Below are 20,118 nucleotides of genomic sequence, written 5' to 3' on the forward strand. Positions count from 1 at the left end.
ATATGCCTCTTAAATTGGAACTCTACGTTGTTATCATTCCCACCCATATTAACGCTAAATCTGTCCCATATTAACATTGTAAGCTTGCGTTTTGACAGAAATCTAAATCATGTGAAGCTGAGTAAGAGTCTAAATACTATGACTGCCAAATAAGTTGCAAAGCACAATACGTACTACTAATTAGTAACGTTAATAGTATTATCAATAGTTCTAAGCACTGCAATACTATTAATAGTAATAATTCTAGTAGTTACTATTATTAATACTCCGGAGTACGTAGAGTAGGCAGTATTGTAATACTATATGTTTATAGTGTTATCATTCATTGCGACATATTTTCACTTGATCCCAGTATGTCGGGAAAATGATCTTTGTGTCCCACTCTGTCAGCAGTCGGGATTTTACATCGCCCAACGCACAAGTCCATCATCGACAACACCGCGACGCCCCGCCGCCGTCGCTGACTTGGAAAGGATGGATTGGTACGAGTCTTCGGGTGCACATGTGCTTGCAGCCCGAAGTACCGTCACGTATCACGAATTGTGCACACGGGCGACCTCTCCAGGCGCAGTCTTGGAGGCGGACTCTCGTCAGATCGACCTGGACGTCCCTCGCACCGGCGTGTCCTTGTATCGGTTTGTTTTGCACGAAGACGTGAACGAAGACGTCGATTTGGACCTGTGTCCACTCGCTCCCCACTTTGACGCACTCAAGCGGATCCTGCTTGCATATTCGCTTCGGAACATGCGTGTGGGGTATGTTCAAGGTCACGCCGACGTGGTAAGCTTCCTCATGGGCCTCACCTCGTCAACTGCAGACGACAAAGCTGGACAATACGACGACGAGCAAGTGTTTTGGATCTACGCCGTCTTGATGGAGCGCATCTTTCCGTCGGACTTCTTCGCCCGCATGCCGAAACTGCAAGGGTTCCACGTCGACATGGACGTGTTTGCGCGGTTGATTCAATCCAAGGTCCCTGCGCTGGCGTCCGTGCTTGCACCGGTACACGTGTATCCCTTCCGCCGTCATCGTGTTGTCGTCGTCTCATGGTATCTTTCTTGGTAGGACGACCTGCATGTCCTTTCTTCGCTCCTCGCGTCCAAGTGGTTCATGACGGTATGGGTGGGGGAAATCCCACTTCCTGCGTTGACTGGATATTGGCACTACATGCTTGTGGGCAACGTTGAAACGAGTTCCGTCGCGCACTTTATCATGGCGCTGAGTCTCTTGGAACTGGCCACCGACGCCATTCTGGCTTCCGTCGTACGTATTCTATCTGTCCACGTTTGTTTGCATGTCGATGTTCTATATGTGGTTGATAGCGCGAGAACGACGGCGACGCGAGTTTTGGGTACAAAGTCGCGCTCGAACATGCGGCCCACGTCGATGCCGACACGATTTCGTCGCTTCTTCGGTTCAACAAGTACATGCTCACGGACGCGGTTGTCGAAAGCATGCGCGCGGACGTTCGATCGAACCCGCACTTCATCGAGCAAGAAGTGTGCGCGTTGCACGGCATCACGCACTTTGATCGGTCGCAGCTGGAGCACCTGCAAGTGGAGTTTCAGTTCCTCGTCGCGACCTCCCACCACCCATCGTCGTCCTCGTCCACCACGGCAACTACTACTACTTTAGCGATGGGTCCAACGTCCGTCGCTCGTCGAAGCCAGACGATTGCGGCCGATGGCATCAACAAGGACGTGTTGCGCCAAATCCTCGTTCGCGTGATTCCCGAGGTATATATATATATATACCATTATCGGCTACAGAAACACCTGTTCATAAATACTGTTATTGTCTTTCTTTTACCCAATATTTGGACGACTCACTTTTGGATGTAAACATCGTCCAGTGTCACACTAATTGAAGTCACACACTAATTCGATGTTGCATTGGTCAAAGAATAGATGATTTGATTGGCTACTGGATTCTTGATATCTGGGTTTGGATTGGTCGATATATCGATTGTGTGCCGATTTGGTTCTTCTGCTCATTCAACTCGACTATAATTTCGAATATCTTGACAATATATTAATATCGTCTTTTCTGTAGTGGTCGCATGCAAGCGCCGACCAGTTGTTCCGCGTGCTGCAGCCAGATGCCCGCGGCAACATTGACTTTCAACGACTTATGCTGGTACACACAGTACATGTTGTGGATACCATATTATTGTCCAGTCATTCAACGCCACTTATATATATATATATATTTAAATTTATATATATTTAAATTAATATATATATATTTAAATTTATATATATATTTAAATTAATATATATATATATTTAAATTAATATATATATATATTTAAATTAATATATATATTTAAATTAATATATATATATATATAAAGATATTTATACAATGACATATATACACATAGTACATGTTGTGGATACCATGTACTATTATTGTCGAGTCGTCATGTACCTATATAATATATATATATATTAAAATAGTTATACAATGACATATATATATTTTAAATAAGTAAAACAACTGTGGCACCCCTTCATTCGTTGGTGTAGGCGCTGTCCGTGTTGTGTCGAGGCAGTACAGAAGAAAAGATGCGGCTGTGCTTTGACTTGTACGATGTCGACAAGAGCGGGTACCTGTGCGTGGAGAAGATGATCAACATGGCTGCGTCGTTGTGTGAAATCTACCAGAACAAAGTCGCCCCCGTCCCGTTGGTTGTGCTTGCGCCGCCAAATGCGCCGGCGCCGCGCCGCGCGTCCGCGTCGGCCCATGGCGTGAATCAGGGCGGGGAAAGCGATGCCCCCGCCAGTGGACCGACGAGGCGCAAGGGTCGGTCGTGCAGTTCTGACGCAACGCACCGCTGGAACTCGCCGTCGTTTGGATCGCTCTGTGATGGTGTTGACCACAGGCACGACGGCGATCCCGACGAGTACGAGGCGTCATTGCTGGACCGGTACGGCATGCTCAAGAGATGGCACGAGTAGTTAGTTGGTCGTATGTATGTGATTAGGTTTGATCGGGTGTTGCCCGTGGCGTTTCTGCACAAGTTGCTGCGCATGGACGTGGACGGAGACCACAAGCTGTCGTTCAAAGAATGGTCGCAGGGCGCGAGGACAGAGCCCCTCATCCTACGATGCTTTGAAGACGACGTGACTAGTGTGCAGGACCCGCTGTTGGCCCCGTCGGCGCATCGACATCGCCGGTCGTCCCGGGGTAGCGACATGCACCACCGGCGGCCGCGGCGACGCAGCAACAGCTCCGACTGCCTGCCGCTGCGGTCCACTCCGCCATCGCCCTCGGACAACTTGGCGTTGTTGTCGTCGACGCCGTCCAAGCGAAAAGACGGCGGCCGCATCTCTCTCCTGTCGCCGACTTGTGAGTTTCACCAGTTTTCCAGCGCCATTCAACGGGCATCCCAGCAGCCTGTCGACAAGTCGGCCACGGAATCGCGACCATCGCCGCCTCCCGCCTCGCCCCAGACGCCGCCTACCAAACGATCCATGTGCGAAGGCTGTGTGATCTTGTGATAACGCGTGGTGGTAGTAGTCCATCAGTCATCGTATTTAATTAATCCAAGGAGTCCTTGCGCTTGCGTTTGCTCTTGGTCGATCCACCGCCGGTTGAATTGGTCAAGCAGTGCTGGCGTTGATACGCAACCAAGTTCTGGACAAGTCCCGCCTGCCGCCGTGCGGTGAGCATGACGTCTTCGGGGGAGATGGTCCGGCGGTTTGCGTGGTGGGCAAAATGCTGGAGGTCGTGGGCCACGAGCTCGAGCTGTTTCATCGCAACCTCGGTCAACACTTGCAAGGCGTCCGGAGATAGCGTTGGTCGCAAGGACCTACTGGTGCTCGAGGACGCATATTCCGCACTGACACTGTCCCGCGTTGCTACTTCTTCGCAGATGGAACTCACGGCAAACAACATCGCTCGGCGTTCTTCCATGATTGCGCCGTTAGTTCAATCTTACTTGGCTTTCCAAAGAATTCAAACATTTTATCCAATCACATGCACTCTGCAATAATGTCGGATAGTCCTGTATCTATGTTTCTTTGGGTACGGGAGTATACGGAATACTAGTTCGTGCGTATAGTTTAATTATTTTCGTCATAATACATACAGTATTCGAGTTGTAAATTCAAATTATTAAAAATACATTGAACACTGTTTTTTTCCAGAGTATAAACAGTGATAGTTGCGAATCTTTCCGGTCGTCATATCCGAATTGTGTGAACGTGAGTGATGGGTCGAATGCTTTCTTCGGTGACGGCGGCGGCGGCGCTGTGGGTCGTCGCGGCATTTCTCTTGGCTGGCGTGAATGCAAATGGAGGTGCTGAGTTACTGACCGAAGACTCCTTTGATGCCCGTACGAGCAGCGGCGGCGTCTGGCTAGTCAAGTTCTACGCTCCCTGGTGCGGCCACTGCAAGTCCCTCGCGCCCATCTTTGACAAACTCGTGTCGGACGAAGCTCTCAAGGTACGTCATCAAGATAGATTGTCCTCTAGGTTTCGCGCTTTTTGATGGTCATGTTGGATGCAGGGACAGGATGTGCATGTGGGCAAGGTGGACTGCACCGTGCAAAAGACCGTGTGCCAACGCTTCGACGTTAAGTCGTACCCCACGCTTAAAGTCATCACGAACAGCTTGTCCTTTGACTATGCCGGTCGCCGTGATCGCGACGCGCTGGTAGAGTTTGCTCTCGGGGGATACAAGGTTGGGACATGTACTTTCCGAGGCAAACCACATAAAAACACGTATGCTTCTGTGTAGTCGTCGCTTGGCGAAGACGTGTTGTCGCTCGCTCAATTCCGTACGCGTCGTCTGCATACATCTGTCAACACGTCGTCGTCGCTCATCGTCTCATTATCGTAGAGGAAAAAGCCCGCCGCGAAGAGCAGGAACTCGTCGACGCGGAAAAGGCGAGCTTGGTCGTGACCCTGTCGTCCTCGTCGTTCGACGACCATGTTCATGAAACGTCTGAACCGTGGCTGCTCAAATTCTACGCCCCATGGTGTGGCCACTGCAAGCGACTGGTGCGTCCTTCACGTACCTATCTTATGGCTGGCTCACATCAATCCATGAGGCCACAGGCGCCCGTGTGGGATAAATTGAGTGCCGACTTGCATGCCAAGCACGACTCCACGCGCGTCGGCAAGGTTAGCGCGTCCCCGATCGCAACATCTCGGATCCGTCACCGCCCATTTATATGTGTAGGTCGATTGCACTAAGCACCGCCGCGTCTGTTCTCGCTTCAACGTGAATGGGTACCCGAGTTTGGTGTACGTGCGCAACGGCCAAGTGTATCCGTACGAAGGCGCGCGATCCCTCGAAGGGTACTTACTGTATTGACCTGCGATTCCGATCGTCATTCTGACTGAGAGTGATGGTCGTAGGTTCCACGAGTTTGTGACAACGGGGTACTCCAAGGTCGAGTCCACGGGCCCGATCCCAAATGAATCGTTTGTGGGGTCGATTGTCGATACGATTCTGGTAAATACCCCCCCCCCTACCTTGTGTCGTTGGAAAGCAAATCAAATTCTGCATGTTGATGATCATGCATTGATTTGGGCAGGAATGGGCAGTAGAGCACACGATTTGGGCTGTGTTGGCCGGCATTCTGGCGCTCGCGCTCATCGTAGCGTTGCTCGTGGCGTTGCTCGACTATTGCATGGGCGACGAAGAGTACCAAGTGCCCCATCACCGCCTCCAGGAAGCGGAAGCGCTGCTGCAGCAAAAAACGGACGACCAAAAGGTTGTGGACGGCGAAAACAAGACCGATTAACTCCCACAAGTCAATCCCCGTTGTTACGACGGGGTTTCACATCGAAGCAGATGATTCAGAGTTGAACCCCTTCATGGGCGAGGGAGGGATGGTGTTACTTCAACACCAGGGTGTTATGTTTGGTATCAAGTGCGTATGATTCTAGTGATGGGAGTCTGGTGTGGAGGTGGTCGCTTGTGGAGAAGGAGCTCGTGGCTGGGGGTGGGCTTGGGGATGGCATGGGGATTGCTAGTCCCGATGGGGGTCACTGTCTTGGTGGTGGGGGGGGGGGGGGGGATTTTTATTATTATACACCTACGCGGCACTGGCAAAACTCTAGAGGGCAGCGTGTACCTCCTTTCATCGTTGGTGGATCGTGCTGGCGGGCGCGATAAAGTCGGCGCCTTGCACTCAAGTACTTGCACATCGACGTCAGGTTCAATGTGCGGAACCAGAACGTACTGGGTGTACGAGCCATAGTTTGCGATCCACTGGCGCGACAGTACTTACATAGCCCCCTCGGCGCCGATCAAGGCGGCGGTCGCATCCTTGACCAGCAGTTGGTACCGATTCCTGAATTCCTGTGGCAGGGCGTCGTGGCTGTCCCATACAGCCACACAACACCGGCGCCGCATTCGTGTGGATATCCATGACAGCGTCGTGTGATATTGCTTGGCTCTTGAGCCACATGTTCAACGTGGTTGTGTTGGTGGAATAATGAGGGGCGGTACTCATCGTCAAGGGGGCGAATATGGTCGTTGCGGGGGAACAGTGGTGGTGGCTTGGGCACCATCGATAGTAGGTAGGGTAGCTGTCGTGGTCAATATGCGTAGTAGTGGAAGACTCGGCATTTGTGATGACAGCAGCGGCAGTGGTGGTCACATGGATGGATTATGCAATTGGATGGGTTTATATGTGGACTTTTGGGGTGGAGCTGCTGCGATGGAGGGGGCGGCGGTGGTGGTCTTAACAGAGTACGATCATCACAGCCTTAGGAGGAGGCAAGGGGGACCCAGGTTTCAGCGCTACCGGTATGGTGGTGTGATGACCACGGTACTCTGAAGGAATCACACCACGTCGAGGCCAGAGTTCGACGTCTTATTGTAGTGGAGTTCCAAAGGCAGGGGTATACCCCAAGGACATAGCTAGCATCGGCATGATTTTCACAATCATTATGGGTTTGAGGGTGTCGATGCACACTTCCGCCAGTAAATGCACCTCAAGTGCGCCAGGAAAGTATCTTTCTTCCAGGGCTGGGATTAGTCCAACCAATTCTGCGGGCTCCTCACCGTGGCCAGCAATGCGGCAATCGAGAACCACATTAACCCCAAACGGCCGAGATGTACGTAGAACGCGTCGTTGGTTTGCGATACAGTACAGTACACCCGAGTAGCTGTACTTGTCGACGAGAAAGAACACGAACGGGCTGGCTACGTACGATTAAACTCGACGGGTCTCCTACCAGAAATTCAAACTGCACCGCCTCGAGCGACGTGTGGATTTTGTGCGAGCGAAGGAAGGGTTGTGTGACGCTAGAAATGTGGTCGACGTAGTAGTGCCACAAATGACAGGAAGATATGTACTACCCCCAATTCGAATGCATGCCGACAACTTCTCGAGTAGCCACGCCATCAAGTGACGAAGCGGAATAGGTAGGTAATCGCGTCCAGCCACACGACAGACGAGGATTTAGACTGGCCAAACAGGACTACCAGTATGTCCCAAGCCTGGGAGACACTGGTAACGACGCGTTCGAGCACACCACAGCCCACTGATATGCAAGCCCCGGGAAAAACCAGAGTACACGACGCGATGGAGGAGCGTCAATGTCAAGCGTAGCACCTCAACGTTGTTTTGGCTGTTGTGGATGTACGTGGCAGCACCACGTAACGTCATGTGATTGTACACTTGGTCGAACTCAAGGTCTCAGTCCATCTTTGTGGACATTTTGAAGGATGAAGTGTCCTGCATGTCGACAACAAGCGATATGCATGACGTGGGGTTTCAAATCGAGACAATGTGTAGACATACACTTCAAACGGCAGCACGAGGACATTGGCAAATGCCTAGGCACTAATTGATTGACGCAGCGATAAGGTGAGTTTTGGTACATGTGTATGTGCGAGGTACTGCATGTTGTGCGACCTATTTTGAGAGACTTGGTATCGTTGTCGCGGGGATAATGTGGTGGTCCTCATGTTGTCATTGTTGTTGCCTTTGATATATATGTACATATCCTACACTAATAGCTCTGCCCTGTATGTACTGTATTTTGTGTTGCCATTGCCAACGCTACTCTTGGGAAGGTCGGCGGCAACCATGATGGAATGTCAACAGTCCATTGTCACGCTTGGTAATATCTACGGTAGTAATGGATTGCAAAACCAAAACCGCTATATATAAATAGGACTTCTAGCCCACGTTCCCCAACCTGACTGGCACCATGACACCTCACCCACGGCCCGTGACGATCAATCACCGATCAGCATGGCTTAGTGGCTTTTACCTTGTGAACCTCGTGTGTATGCCATTCTTGGTCTACCTCACAGAAGTGTCGCCCTTGGCCATCGTGCATCGACAGAACCAGCCCCCGTTTCCCCTCGCCCCTGCGATGACGCACGCCCTCGCCCAGCAATACGTGGCACAATTTCAAATTCTTTACAACGTGACAACCCTCCCGCGCAACACTGGGTACGTGTACGACCGCGACCGCGTCGTCGACGTCATGCGCACGGTGGTCTCGCCCTCGGACTGCGCTAACCCCTCGACCCTGCTAAACGGCATCTTGGGGGTCGCGTACTTCACCCCCGACGCCAAGAGCGCCGTCTTGAGCTGCGTGTGCGGCAACACGACGACTGTCGACGTGCGGCGGGCTTGGCGGTTGAACTTGATCGTCGCACCGTCGTCCACCAACGCCTTGTGGATTGTGCCGGGCAACGACCTCAACGGCCACATGGGGGCGAGCTACACCGTGTACTACCTTTTTGTACCGGACAAACTGTCAGCCCCGTGGCTCATAGCCAAGCTTGTTTACCGCGGGTTACTCAGCGTGGCCATTCTTGGCTTGGCACTGAGAGGTTACTACCGCCATATTCGGCAATTGCGCACCGACTTGACGCGGTTCCCCCTGCAGTCCCCCACTACAAACGGCAACGCCATCGCCCGATACGATGTGGTTGTTGGCGAGCCGTCGTGTTTGATCATGTCCAACCCGTGGGTGTGCCTGGCCTTTGTCGCAGATATTATCGCGAGTACTGAATACATGGGCCAAAGCTGTCTCCGCCTGTGCCAGACCCAAAGCCTAATCTACTTTGGCATGGCGATGGTATACCTAGGTCGCCTCGTGTGGTGTGCGTACGGCACGTTGGTGGCTCACAACGCCGTCCGGAAGAGGTGGAAGTGGACCGCGCTGTCGTCACCCGTCGACTCGACGCAAGTGGTGGTGTTGGTGTACTTTGTGGGGGGGTTCCTCACATTTGTGCAGGCGTTGTGGCCAGCGCTCATCAGCGTGTACACGTGGCTGTTTTGTCTTGACAGCATCGAAGCCTTCGACGCCCCCGACCGCCGCCTTGTGGCCATGAACATCGCCCTCGTGATATCTGTGTATTTGCTCACAATATGCGGCACGCCGTACATTGTTACGGCGGGGACGCAGTTGACTCGCTTCCTATTTCCCCGAGGCGTGGGCTACTCGTGTCGAAAGGTCCGGCACTCTGTGTCCCAGCAGCGCGTGGGCGGGAGCCGGCGTCTTTCACCAGCCCGATCGCCCGACTCGACTAATTCCGCGGTACTTTCCATGCTCGACAGAGTTTATGTGACGTGGTGTTGTGTAGACGCTCGCAGTGCTGCGTCCGCCAGCGTTACTGACTCCCAACGACACGAAGGGCTATATTCGCCAGTGGTTTTGCCCGATACAAGGCAGTACGTTCATCTATTTTCTTATTGGACGCACTTTAATGCGATAACGTGCCAGGTGTGGTATGTGTGGGGGGGTCGATGTACCAACTGTTCCATGCCCATCCAGGGATGTTTCAAGTGCAAGGGACGATCAACCAGACTGCGAGCGACTGTTTTGTATGCGGGTACGACAAATCGGATGTCCTCGTCGAGGTCGTGTGTGTGAGTTTGGTGTCGCAAGTGGACTTGACGCCGCACAAACATGACGGTCGAGACGTTGTCACATATTTGTCTCGATCGATCGACTCGATTGGGTGCGGCACCACCACCGTCCGCAACAACCCCGTGACTGAGTTTGCCGTGGGGAGGCTCGTGGTGGGAGAACGTCGGGACGACGACGGCAGCTGCGCTCCGTCGATCGAGCTGCGACGAGGCGCCAATAACTCGGCGTGGATCATGTAGACACAGAACGATCAATAGAAAAAAAACACTACTAGTAGTACTCTGGAGTGTACTGCTACTAGTATGTACCTATTCGTACTAAGTTTTCTTTGCTGACACAAGCCCCTACTTCAGCGACCGGTACTCCATCAAACTGGGAAAACCGTGAGCATGATGACGTCAGTTGAGCACTCGACGCATGTGTGGCGATATACATCACAAGTGAAAATAGGTCACTACGACAGTTTGAACCACCTCGATCGGCCTCACGTTGATCGAATGGTAAATATAGTATTACTTTATTATTACGGCACGAGGGATAGTTGGTAGCTGCTGCTTTTACGTTTGAGGGTACGTTTAGTCTTCGCTCTCTGTTGCTGGTTTGGGCCGATTCGACTTAGGTACCCCCCACGGGTTTGGCCAGCACGATGGAGCCCCGCCTTGCCCCGTACGACGACGACGACAACGACGGAGGAATCGAGGATATGCTGGGCGGCGGATCGCCGACCCCTCGGCGAGGACACTGTCCCTTGGTTTGCACGTGATGCTGTCGGAATCCATTCACGATCCTACGCACGACCACCATATTACAATACCCCCGAGCACAACTACTAGTACTAGTACTAGTAGTTGTTTGTCATCGTACCGGCGGTACATGGTGTTGCGTTGAATGGCGTTGTCATCGTAGGACGAGCCAAAGCGCATGGAGCGATCGAGGCGGTGGTGCATCGAGTGCGTGAGTGGGTTGATGTCTTCGTCCGTGTCATCCGCCATCATCGACGGCCGCTTGTCCAAACTGCTTTCAGTCGTGTCGGCCACATCCAGCCGCCGAAACCATTCGCGGCGGGCGGCGCGGCGATGGCATGCCGTAAGGCATCGAAAGATCCACCGGCAGAGCGAGAACACGAGCAGCGCCACCGACAGCACCAGCGTGATCATAATCCCCGCCTTCATCGTCTGAATCACATCCCACAGCAGGTCCACTTGCTCCTACCAACACACAAGAACTTCATAAATCACAACATATCGAGAGTCCACTAAGTACTAGTATTGTCAAATCGATCCAAACCTCAGCAGAAGAATCGAATGTGTTAGGAGAATCGATTAAAGAAACGCCTAAGCCAATCAAATCACGTCATGTCAATTTTCTGCCAATCCAAACGTTTGACCCCTCCTTATTGGGCAAAACCACATTTATATTAATAGTTGTAAAATATAGGATGTACAAAGATTAAATAGGATCAAATGGATTCGAATGAGATTTGGTGAAATGACTCTCAAGTCCAAATTTGGGCGAAATGCACAATACTACCTACAATAAACAACAACATATCGAGAGTCCATAGTATACTAAGTATTAATAGTAGTATTAATAGTAGTAGTAGTAGTAGTAGTAGGAGTAATAGTACAGTAGTAGTACCTGCAACGCCCGATTTGCTTGAACCAGCAAATGCACCTGCCTCGCCAAGTCGTCTGTACGGTTGGCCTGCCCAGACAGGGTTTCCCGTACTTGCCCCTTCTACTCACACACAGTGTCACACATAGTATCGTTTGATTGTATCGCAATTCCCACAACATATCCACGAGACTAGTGAGCTATATTCTATATTGCACATCAACCAACATCATGTATGAGTGTACCAGGGTGGCAAGGGCGTCTACTGCAGCGCTGGCTTGGGCTCGATGGTACTACAAGTGACTTTTGATCATTTACAATATTAAAAATATAAATAATATAAACAATAAAAATAAAAATAATGTACCTGCACGTCGACGGCATGGGTGCGTTGGAGGTCCAGCACGACTTTTTCCAGTTGTGTGACGTTGTTTTCCAACGCTTGTACTATATAATGGTTATTCCTGTGAGACTTGATAGCTCAGAACATAAGATTGAAGAGGTCGTACACTTTTTGGACATGCGAATATAAAAGTTGTCCAAACCGCCACCATTGGTGGCCACGACACTTGGCGTTGGAGCGAGCTTTCCTCCTTCATCGACGGCAGACAACATCGCGCCGCCTTCTTTCGGCCCATCGCGATGGATTTCAAGTGCTTTCGACAGGTCAGTGCCTGCGGCACTGTTGCTTTGGCTACCCGCAACGGTAGACGACGACGGAGAAGGCGTTGTTCTTGGCGGTGTGGAGGTAGTTTGGCTCTCATTCGAAGTGAACGGTGTCACAGAGGCCCCTGAAGACGTAGTAGCCGCAGACGTGGAAGTAGATGCGACGTCTGTTGAGGCATTGCTGCCGTTGCCATGTAGTCGAGCATCTGATTGGAGGAGGCACACCATGTTCTTGTTGTGTATATCAAGGTCGTGCGGGCCACGGGAGCTCGATATCACATCAAGAAAGAGCGCACGTGTTTCGGAAGGATCGGCATAACAAGCTGGCAATTCCAGCGGAACGTTGGGTGATGACGTGGCAGGCTGGGGTGTCGGCAGCGTCTGCGATTCGGCTGCTTCAATGTTCTTCTCCAATTGTGAAATCACTTGGGTAAATGTACGACCAAACACTCTATCAAAACACACAAGACAATCATTCGTATCGAGATATTTGAGATTGAAATGGCGAAAATTGCGATTTTTTTGGGAAAACAATCGAAAATTTTGCCAATTATATATATATATATATATCGTTTTGGACCTGATTTGACTCATGGTGCAATAGTACTCGGAGCCGTAATGCGACATCAGACGTAACTTGATGTATCGGACGTGATGCTTTTCGTGGAATTCAAACAACTGCTCGCCGTTATGGTTGGCCGCGGTGAAGTTGCCGAGGACGACCCATGTGTCGCTGGGGTAGTTGATGCTGCCCAGCACCTACACACACATGTGTAGCTCTTCCGTCAACGGGGGTCCTGGTACGAGGATCATCATGACGAGGGTACCAAGAATTCGCGGGTGGTAGAGCTGAACTTTTCGTAATTCGCAAGGGCAATCTCGTCGGCGTGGATGTCCTCCGACAGCGAAATCACGATCCACTTCTTCTCCGTGGCGCACGGAATGAGCATGTACCTATCCTTGTCCGGCACGAGCAGGTTCACGGACCCCTTTGTGCCAGGCGCGTGGTCCAGCACCGTCGCGCCAGAGTCTTTCGACGCATAGTTTTGGCGCTGCCCGCCGTCGCTGTCTTGAACCTCCTTGGACGAGTGACCACGATCCAGGAGATCAACGTCAAGCTCGGCAATGTTTTCCGCAATGTCGGTCGATGTGTCTTTTATGACCGTGGTGGGCGTGGTCGTTCGAGAGTTGGAAGCCAGTGGAGTTGGGGTCGGCCGAGCCTGTGGAGTGAATCCGACGGTTGGTGGTGTGGTTGTGGAACTGCTGCTAGCGCTGGCACTGTCGGTCTCATCGGGAAGGATGATGGCTTGCACATGCACGATGTAGAGTGACAGAGATAGCAGCAGGAGCCACTGCAGTCGCATCATGATGCGAGTCTGCCGTTTCTGTGAAGAAAATGCAAGTACTATGGTAAAGTGTTTTTTCACCCAATCAATACCGTCAAAGCGCAATCAGTTTCGCAAAAAACGACGAATATTTTACCAAAATGTCGAATATTCGGTTGAAAATTTATCGAATTGTAAGATCTCCAAAGGACGCACCATGCCGGTGACGTGGCAGCAAGCGGTGCGCAAGACGAGCGCGCTCCTCGCTCCACAACGACCGACGAGCCCTTCGAGTGAGATTCCCTTGGAATCATGAGCATGTGATGATGATTCTATGTGAGTAGACGATGCCTTGGCCAAGATCTCGGAGCAGGCGGCGCGGCTGTTGACGGATCTCGTCGCGTTCGTCGACATGCAATGCGGCAACGTAGCGTACTTGTACCGCACGGACGGCAATTCTTCGGAAGTCGAAGAGCTGTACTTGGCGTTCCATCGGCATCTGACCACGTCGACGGCGACGTTTGTCAATTTGCACGTGTTCAGCCCGCATGCGATCACGTCCACGATCAAAAAGGTAGTAGTACTCCACACACCCACACGACTGTCCATGCGAACGCTGCTGGTTGCCGTCCCCATCAACCCTGGCTTGTAGATCTTGCGACGGTACCAGCCATTGATGTCGTACAGCGTATCGCAAACCCTCGTGGACGAGAGTCCGATCACCGTCGCGTCGATCGCGAGTCAGTTTGGTCACGTCCGAGCCACCAGTCGCGATGTCTTGCGCGTATTACTATGTCATTGGAACCGCGTACGTTTCGCCAATGTCGTCACCATACTATATATTTCATACATATTTGCCGTAGATTTCCCAAGCTAAGCACATGCGCATGGACGTGTCCATGTTGGCGCAGTGCGTGGGACTGCTCGTCGTCCGTCCATGTGAAGACACGCGGAACCAACGTACGTTTGACTCCCTCGGTTTAATGCCATTTGCTCGTCCTAGAAATCATACTGCACAACAGGGACGGTCCTTAAAGCGAGGCAAAAAGTTGCGCGCAAGCTGATTCGAGGGGCCGACACTTGGCAGTACACAGAGGCCTCCCCCATCCCAAGCGATTTGCACTCGGCTGACAAGCCTTTGCAATATGCCGTGAAAGTGATGTGGCGCCCTCAAGATGGAGTCTTGTATGACGAAGAACGATTGCGAGTATGCTACAATAAGCACGGGGTTGAGTTGGTTCTGTGACGTTGTGATATACGTACTAGGCACAACTGGGGGCGTACGGCACGGTCAGTTCGATGGCGCTGCACCCAACCGAGCCAAAGTACGTACGTACAGTAGTACATACTCTGTCACATATATTCATATTGTCCTTTGACCCAACATGTGGTTGACTTTTGGGCTGAAATCTATCGATCGATAATATTTTGTACTGATTTAAAGATCGTCCACACTAATTGAAGTCACATACTACAATTCGATGGTGAATTGGTCGGATTTGATTGGCTACTTGATGTGTGATCTCTGTTTTGATTGGTCGTTTATCGATTTGGTTATATTTCGATTGAGCACTCCAAGTTCGAATCGACTTGGCAATAATGAACGGTGTCACACATGATCTCGTTTGGATTTGCAGGGCTCGCGTGTCCATGTATTGGAAAAAGGGATCGCAACTAGACAAAGTTGTCGTCAAGTTGCAAACCAAAGCGAGTTTGCATGTGTTGCGACTGCAAGTGATGATACCTGCGCTTAAGGCGGTAGAGAATACAGATGACGACGATAGCTCTAATCATGTGACTCATGACGCCCCCACGACCACCACCCAACCAAGCTCTAGTCATGAGCTACCACCTATTGTGGAAGCATTGGGTATAGCATGCATGCGTATATATATATATATATATATATATATATATATATACAACACACGAGTTACAGGTTTTGATAGATCAAGTTGTAGATACCATTGACGGGATCAGTACTACTACTACTGCCAAAGATACAATTGCCCCGATAGAGGATGACACTGGGTCGGTGGATGTGCTATCATCACAACTGCCACCAAAAATAGCTCAAGTTGGAGAGAAAGTTGGGTCTATGATAAGGGACAACCAACCACCAACCCCATCACACAACAACGTGGTTGAATTCACAGGCAAACGTGTGGCGTCAACGCAAACCAATCGACTGGATGGTGTCGACAGGCAAATTCAGACTGATGACGTGGCAGCACCAGAGACCGCCGTGATGGCCACTCAAACGGATACGTGGTATCCGGACGACAACGCCAAGATGGTCACGCACGTCCGGCGCGTGATTGAGGTACTCAAGAGGATGATATTATATATATGTGATGGTCAAGTGATAATATATAGTATTATGGTCCGCTTTGTAACGTACTAGTATTTGGTATAACGTTTCTAGTAATTGTTTGACCCTGTGCATATTCGAGTATGTATCTAGTTTCGCGTATATATATATATATATATATATTTGTATCGTGTTCTAGGTCAATGAGTGGATAAGATGCAGTACATTGCACCGCCAGCTTCATATATTTGTTTTCGCGTATATATATATATATATTGGAGTTCCAAATGACATGTACATTCCTATGCAGGTGTTGCGCACAACGACCATGGCGGCGGCGGATGACATGTCCAGCGAGACCATCCGAGCGATGCATCAAGCTCAGGTTCTCGTTCTGCGCATGTTGGAGGGGAGTGTGGCCGACCAGTCGCGTCCAGAGGACACGTCCATGGTGTTGGAGTACCAACGTGCGATGGAGGCTCATTTTCGATCCAAGGTTGAATACATATATCTATATCTATATATGTAAAACCCTCATATGTACTCTCTTCCGTGTATATAGACCAACGTACTTGAAGCCGAGGTGGTGGCATCGCAGGAACTGCTTCGAATGCACAAAGCACAGACTGCGCACCAGATGCAAGCTGCACGTAGACCTGTGCACTAATTATAATGACGATGATGATACTCGAGTCCTAATGTTGTTGGTTGTGTAGTGGCATGTGGAGATGACAGCGTGTCGGGTGGTGGCGCTCGAAGCGGACAAGCAGAGCGCCGACCTGCGCGAGGACCTGCGCGCGTGTCGAAGCGACTTGACGTGTCATTTGGCCATGCTCTCCCATCTCAAACGGTGGGTTCGTCAATATCGTGATCTGTTTGGATGGATCGTTTGTGTTTCTCGCTTGATATATATATATAATATATATATATAGACTTTGTTCTCTGGATAAGTCTATTGAGTTTAGAACGTTATGCTTCATTCTCGTGATCTATGTTTATTATATATACGTTGTTCTCTTGATATATATTTATGATATACTAGTACTTCGTTCTCTTGATATATATATACTGTATTATGCACTTGTGCTCTTGAAATATATATCTCAAGTTACTAGTACTTCGTCTCTTGATATATATATATATATATATGCAATATCAAGAGAACGAAGTACTAGTATATCATAAATATATATCAAGAGAACAACGCAGATAATATGAATGAAGCGTAACGTTCTAAACTCAATAGTCTTATCCAGAGAACAAAGTCTATATATATTATGCCTTGTGCTCTTGATATATATATATATATAATGCACTTGTGCTCTTGATATATATTAATTATATACTGAACTACGTCCCCTTGATATATACATATATATAATACTTGATTCTCCTGGTAGAATATATTATCATACTTCGTTATTATACACTTATTTGTTTTCTTGATACAACAATGGATTTTAAGCCACACCGAAGTTTCCATGTATATTGTGGCCAATCAGGTTCATCCATTACAAATCAGTTGATTTGATTTGTCATTGAAATCGAATTTCGAAGTATATAGGCCAATCCGAGTTGGAAATTTGAATTTACTTGGATTCAAACTGTGGCTTAACATCCATCGTTGTCTTGTCTTGTATATATATATATATATATATATATATATATATTATATATGCTTGGAAGTACACTATATCGTATAACGATGACGATCCTGGTAGGGACAATGCGGCTTTGCAAGAAAAGCTTCTAGTAGTCGAGGCAAAGGCGCAGAGTTTGGAGCGAGATAGTGAGGATCAAAAGGACCAAGTGCGGACGTTGCATGATGTAGCGACCAAGGCGCAGTTGCGAGTGGAGGCTTACAAGCGGAATGGTACGCTTTATAACGGTGGGAATGACGGTATTATATATTGGAGTGTATGTATATAGCGTCGCCTTGTATCTGTGACACTGGTTGTGTCAAGCAAGCAGGCGAGTGCACCGAAAAGATAACGTCACCATCGACAGCTGTGGACCACCTCGCCCAACTCAAACACGAAATGAGTCAGCGCTTGCAGAGCCAAATTGATTACACCAAGTAACAAGCTAGCTACATATTAGCTATGTTGTCCTTGATCATCGCTTGTATGTGAACGTTGTTGTATCTAGAGCTACGATTGACGCCATGCAACAGCACGACCCGACGACGGTGCACTTATCGCAGCAGCACCGCACGTTGTCGACTCTGGTGGCCACGCTTGTGGAAGGCGACAAGAAGACGACGACCGCCGCGTCCGAGCTCGCCATGGAAGCGTCCAGGCAGAAATTGAACAGCTTGATGGGGTCTTTCAGACAAGCACAACCGACGAGGACGGAGGTGCCGCCGTGGGTTGCGCATGCCGCGAAGGCGGTGCAAGGGACGCCGCCGAAGCTGTCGAAAGCGAACTCGGACTCGTTGAATGCAGCCAGACTGGCGCTTAGCAACTATCACCACGTAGTGGGGGGCCACAAGCGCATCTCGACTGGGTTGGCGTAGTTAGATAAAATGCCGAGTGGAATAGCAGGCTAACTAGCATATTGGTCGATCAACCATGTTCCAACCAGTACAAGTCCATGGAAAATCGTCAGGGCACAATGATGGGCGGGACTCTAGTAGAGCATTGCACAGACATGACACGAGTAAACAAGGCGAGTCGACAAGGACGTACATACAACAGTAGATAAAGGTCGAAGGGATGTTGTGCAGGTTAGAAATGCTAGCTAGCACCACGTGTTATGCAACGTCGATGGTAAACGCTCATGTATTGCTTGCGCGTTATTGGGCTCTGGTCCTCGGCATCTTGGTGCGTTCGCAGAGCCGAGTGACCCATTTCGTGCTGCTCGACTACGGGGCGAGTTCAAGGGGCTTTCACGGATACAAAGCAGCATCAGAGATGCTGCTACGATGCACGCCATGCTTTCATACGCACGCTACGAACTCCATGGCACTCACGATCAACAAGTCCTCGGCATCGTTGATTGCAGCTTACTGTTAACGTTACAATTACTGTAACGTCGTCGTTTCATTGGCTAATAAATATCACACTATTTGAGTTATTTTTCACTATTTACTGTTAACCTAATTGCCAAAACCTTCCAACCGAGAGGAATAATGGACGACGATCACGGCCGCAAGCGAAAGCTGCCGCCGGGACTTGCGCCACCGACCTATCGAAGTGACGAAGTCGGGGCATCGTCAGGGAGTGGAAAGGCAACTCCATCGTTCTCCATCGGTATGTCGAAGAAATCCAGGTTTGATCGGGAGAAAGAGCTGCGTGAGCAGAAGCAAAAGGAAGCCGACGAGGAGACAAAGAAAGCGTACGCGTCGTTCGTGGCATCGTTCGACCAAGACGACAGTGGACCGCGCTTTGTGCCTTCAGACGATCATGCTGCTGCTACCACGTCCAAACCTCGGCCGTTCTCGCTCACTCCCCCACCCTTGTCGCGTCCACAGGCAGGAGGTCCTCCGCGCCATCAACCGTTCCCGCCGCCACTGGTGTCGCGGCCCCAACCGCCGCCGCCGACTCACATACCCGCTGCTCCAAAGGACGTGGCAGCGAAGAAACCTGCGCCGTTTGCGTTCGCCATGGACGACGACGACGACGACGTGCCACAGGTGATCCCCAAGCGCAAAGCTCGCGAAATGGATCGTTTTCTCGAGGAAATCAAAGACAGGTACTGTATTTGATGCCATTGAGTAGTCCTTTGTGATATTGAGTACCAGTACGTTGTGATATTGAGTACCAGTACGTTGTGATATTAAGTACCAGTACGTTATGATATTGAGTACCAGTCCGTTGTGATATTGAGTACTTTGGTGAATCATGTATAGTGGCTTTGAGCCTGTGGCCGCGTCTCCATACGACACTGGCGCCGATGAGGACAGCACCAATTTGTACGTGAACAACTTGGCGCCGTCCGTGACCGAGACCCAGCTACGCGTACGTCCCCGTTGAGTTTTCACATGTCACTAGTACTACGATGGTCGGGTGTAGGCACTATTTAGTGCCCATGGCCCCATCTACTCGATCAAAGTCATGTGGCCCCGCACCGATGAAGAGCGCGCTCGAGGTCGGAACTGTGGCTTTGTGTGCTTTTGCAAGCGGTTGCATGCCGATTCTGCCCGCATTCACCTGCACGAAACCAAGGTAATATATATATATTTCTGAAACCATCCACATAATGAAAAATATACACATCCAGCTGGAAGGACTCGAAATCTCTGTGAGTTGGGGCAAGGCGGTGAAAATGGACCCGGCCCTTGTTGCAGGCATCGTGGGCCCCCCTCCCCCCTCTCTTCAAGGCCCCCCACCCCCCGCCCCCCCTCCCG

The 20,118-nt window shown here is 50.3% G+C and overlaps 7 protein-coding genes across 12 annotated transcripts in view; 5 read left to right on the forward strand and 2 right to left on the reverse strand.

Annotated features, from left to right (window-relative positions):
- Positions 1-398: 398 nt before the first annotated feature.
- On the forward strand, positions 399-3,957 carry H257_02740. Of its 2 annotated transcripts, XM_009826517.1 has the most exons (6): positions 399-1,002; positions 1,066-1,263; positions 1,323-1,736; positions 2,053-2,136; positions 2,529-2,929; positions 2,987-3,957. In XM_009826517.1, exons 1-6 carry the CDS (start codon positions 475-477, stop codon positions 3,501-3,503), a joined length of 2,142 nt encoding a protein of 713 aa, XP_009824819.1. In that variant the 5' UTR covers positions 399-474; the 3' UTR covers positions 3,504-3,957. The 2 variants fall into 2 exon arrangements, with proteins under 2 accessions (XP_009824819.1, XP_009824820.1); XM_009826518.1 differs by having other exon boundaries at positions 2,529-3,957.
- Positions 3,544-3,918, reverse strand: H257_02741 (hypothetical protein; the record flags this gene model as incomplete). Its single annotated transcript, XM_009826519.1, has 1 exon — positions 3,544-3,918. The coding sequence occupies one exon, from the start codon at positions 3,916-3,918 to the stop codon at positions 3,544-3,546; it is 375 nt and encodes a 124-aa protein (XP_009824821.1).
- A 236-nt stretch (positions 3,958-4,193) lies between the features above and the next one.
- On the forward strand, positions 4,194-5,900 carry H257_02742 (protein disulfide-isomerase domain). Its single transcript, XM_009826520.1, has 8 exons — positions 4,194-4,449; positions 4,513-4,686; positions 4,744-4,783; positions 4,846-5,006; positions 5,064-5,129; positions 5,188-5,306; positions 5,367-5,463; positions 5,546-5,900. Exons 1-8 carry the CDS (start codon positions 4,216-4,218, stop codon positions 5,753-5,755), a joined length of 1,101 nt encoding a protein of 366 aa, XP_009824822.1. The 5' UTR covers positions 4,194-4,215; the 3' UTR covers positions 5,756-5,900.
- A 2,244-nt stretch (positions 5,901-8,144) lies between these two features.
- Positions 8,145-10,191, forward strand: H257_02743 (hypothetical protein). Its single transcript, XM_009826521.1, has 3 exons — positions 8,145-9,521; positions 9,568-9,655; positions 9,708-10,191. Exons 1-3 carry the CDS (start codon positions 8,178-8,180, stop codon positions 10,091-10,093), a joined length of 1,818 nt encoding a protein of 605 aa, XP_009824823.1. The 5' UTR covers positions 8,145-8,177; the 3' UTR covers positions 10,094-10,191.
- A 125-nt stretch (positions 10,192-10,316) lies between these two features.
- Positions 10,317-13,537, reverse strand: H257_02744. Of its 2 annotated transcripts, XM_009826522.1 has the most exons (8): positions 12,962-13,537; positions 12,715-12,893; positions 11,978-12,585; positions 11,836-11,915; positions 11,714-11,761; positions 11,493-11,591; positions 10,719-11,062; positions 10,317-10,641 (listed from the first exon to the last, which is right to left on the reverse strand). In XM_009826522.1, exons 1-8 carry the CDS (start codon positions 13,499-13,501, stop codon positions 10,470-10,472), a joined length of 2,070 nt encoding a protein of 689 aa, XP_009824824.1. In that variant the 5' UTR covers positions 13,502-13,537; the 3' UTR covers positions 10,317-10,469. The 2 variants fall into 2 exon arrangements, with proteins under 2 accessions (XP_009824824.1, XP_009824825.1); XM_009826523.1 differs by having other exon boundaries at positions 10,317-11,062.
- Positions 13,538-13,663: 126 nt separating this feature from the next.
- H257_02745 (hypothetical protein) lies at positions 13,664-18,350 on the forward strand. 4 transcript variants are annotated; one of them, XM_009826524.1, is made up of 14 exons: positions 13,664-13,752; positions 13,804-14,033; positions 14,112-14,267; positions 14,323-14,419; positions 14,482-14,666; positions 14,726-14,784; positions 15,097-15,329; positions 15,421-15,782; positions 16,081-16,266; positions 16,333-16,428; positions 16,487-16,620; positions 17,492-17,643; positions 17,700-17,847; positions 17,919-18,350. In XM_009826524.1, exons 1-14 carry the CDS (start codon positions 13,677-13,679, stop codon positions 18,283-18,285), a joined length of 2,481 nt encoding a protein of 826 aa, XP_009824826.1. In that variant the 5' UTR covers positions 13,664-13,676; the 3' UTR covers positions 18,286-18,350. The 4 variants fall into 4 exon arrangements, with proteins under 4 accessions (XP_009824826.1, XP_009824829.1, XP_009824828.1 ...); XM_009826527.1 differs by having other exon boundaries at positions 16,333-16,416; XM_009826526.1 differs by having other exon boundaries at positions 16,333-16,416; positions 17,492-17,847.
- Positions 18,351-18,900: 550 nt separating this feature from the next.
- The window catches only part of H257_02746 (hypothetical protein), a gene marked incomplete at both ends in the record, with an annotated part of 3,792 nt that continues 2,574 nt past the window's right edge, over positions 18,901-20,118 (forward strand). Inside the window, 4 exons of the mRNA XM_009826528.1 lie at positions 18,901-19,463; positions 19,621-19,729; positions 19,784-19,936; positions 19,992-20,063. Coding sequence (XP_009824830.1) covers positions 18,901-19,463; positions 19,621-19,729; positions 19,784-19,936; positions 19,992-20,063 — 897 coding nt within the window. The remainder of the gene's footprint in view (positions 19,464-19,620; positions 19,730-19,783; positions 19,937-19,991; positions 20,064-20,118) is intronic.

This window comes from Aphanomyces astaci (assembly GCF_000520075.1).
Source record: "Aphanomyces astaci strain APO3 unplaced genomic scaffold supercont1.4, whole genome shotgun sequence".
NCBI lineage: Eukaryota > Oomycota > Saprolegniomycetes > Saprolegniales > Verrucalvaceae > Aphanomyces > Aphanomyces astaci.

Bases quoted from the DNA above. Each gene is read 5' to 3' on its own strand.
- H257_02743 (XM_009826521.1), top strand. From the start codon at position 8,178: ATGACACCTCACCCACGGCCCGTGACGATCAATCACCGATCAGCATGG. The intron at 9,522-9,567 runs GTACTTTCCATG...GGTGTTGTGTAG, and splicing joins CCGACTCGACTAATTCCGCG to ACGCTCGCAGTGCTGCGTCC. The intron at 9,656-9,707 runs GTACGTTCATCT...ATAACGTGCCAG, and splicing joins GTTTTGCCCGATACAAGGCA to GTGTGGTATGTGTGGGGGGG.
- H257_02742 (XM_009826520.1), top strand. From the start codon at position 4,216: ATGGGTCGAATGCTTTCTTCGGTGACGGCGGCGGCGGCGCTGTGGGTC. The intron at 4,450-4,512 runs GTACGTCATCAA...TGTTGGATGCAG, and splicing joins TGTCGGACGAAGCTCTCAAG to GGACAGGATGTGCATGTGGG. The intron at 5,307-5,366 runs GTACTTACTGTA...TGATGGTCGTAG, and splicing joins GGCGCGCGATCCCTCGAAGG to GTTCCACGAGTTTGTGACAA.
- H257_02740 (XM_009826517.1), top strand. From the start codon at position 475: ATGGATTGGTACGAGTCTTCGGGTGCACATGTGCTTGCAGCCCGAAGT. The intron at 1,737-2,052 runs GTATATATATAT...TCTTTTCTGTAG, and splicing joins TCGTTCGCGTGATTCCCGAG to TGGTCGCATGCAAGCGCCGA. The intron at 2,930-2,986 runs GTACGGCATGCT...GTATGTGATTAG, and splicing joins GAGGCGTCATTGCTGGACCG to GTTTGATCGGGTGTTGCCCG.
- H257_02745 (XM_009826524.1), top strand. From the start codon at position 13,677: ATGCCGGTGACGTGGCAGCAAGCGGTGCGCAAGACGAGCGCGCTCCTC. The intron at 14,268-14,322 runs GTACGTTTCGCC...TATTTGCCGTAG, and splicing joins TACTATGTCATTGGAACCGC to ATTTCCCAAGCTAAGCACAT. The intron at 14,667-14,725 runs GTATGCTACAAT...TATACGTACTAG, and splicing joins ATGACGAAGAACGATTGCGA to GCACAACTGGGGGCGTACGG.
- H257_02744 (XM_009826522.1), bottom strand. From the start codon at position 13,501: ATGATGCGACTGCAGTGGCTCCTGCTGCTATCTCTGTCACTCTACATC. The intron at 11,916-11,977 runs GTACGACCTCTT...ACCATTATATAG, and splicing joins TATTCGCATGTCCAAAAAGT to TACAAGCGTTGGAAAACAAC. The intron at 10,642-10,718 runs GTACGATGACAA...GGTCGTGCGTAG, and splicing joins CGCAACACCATGTACCGCCG to GATCGTGAATGGATTCCGAC.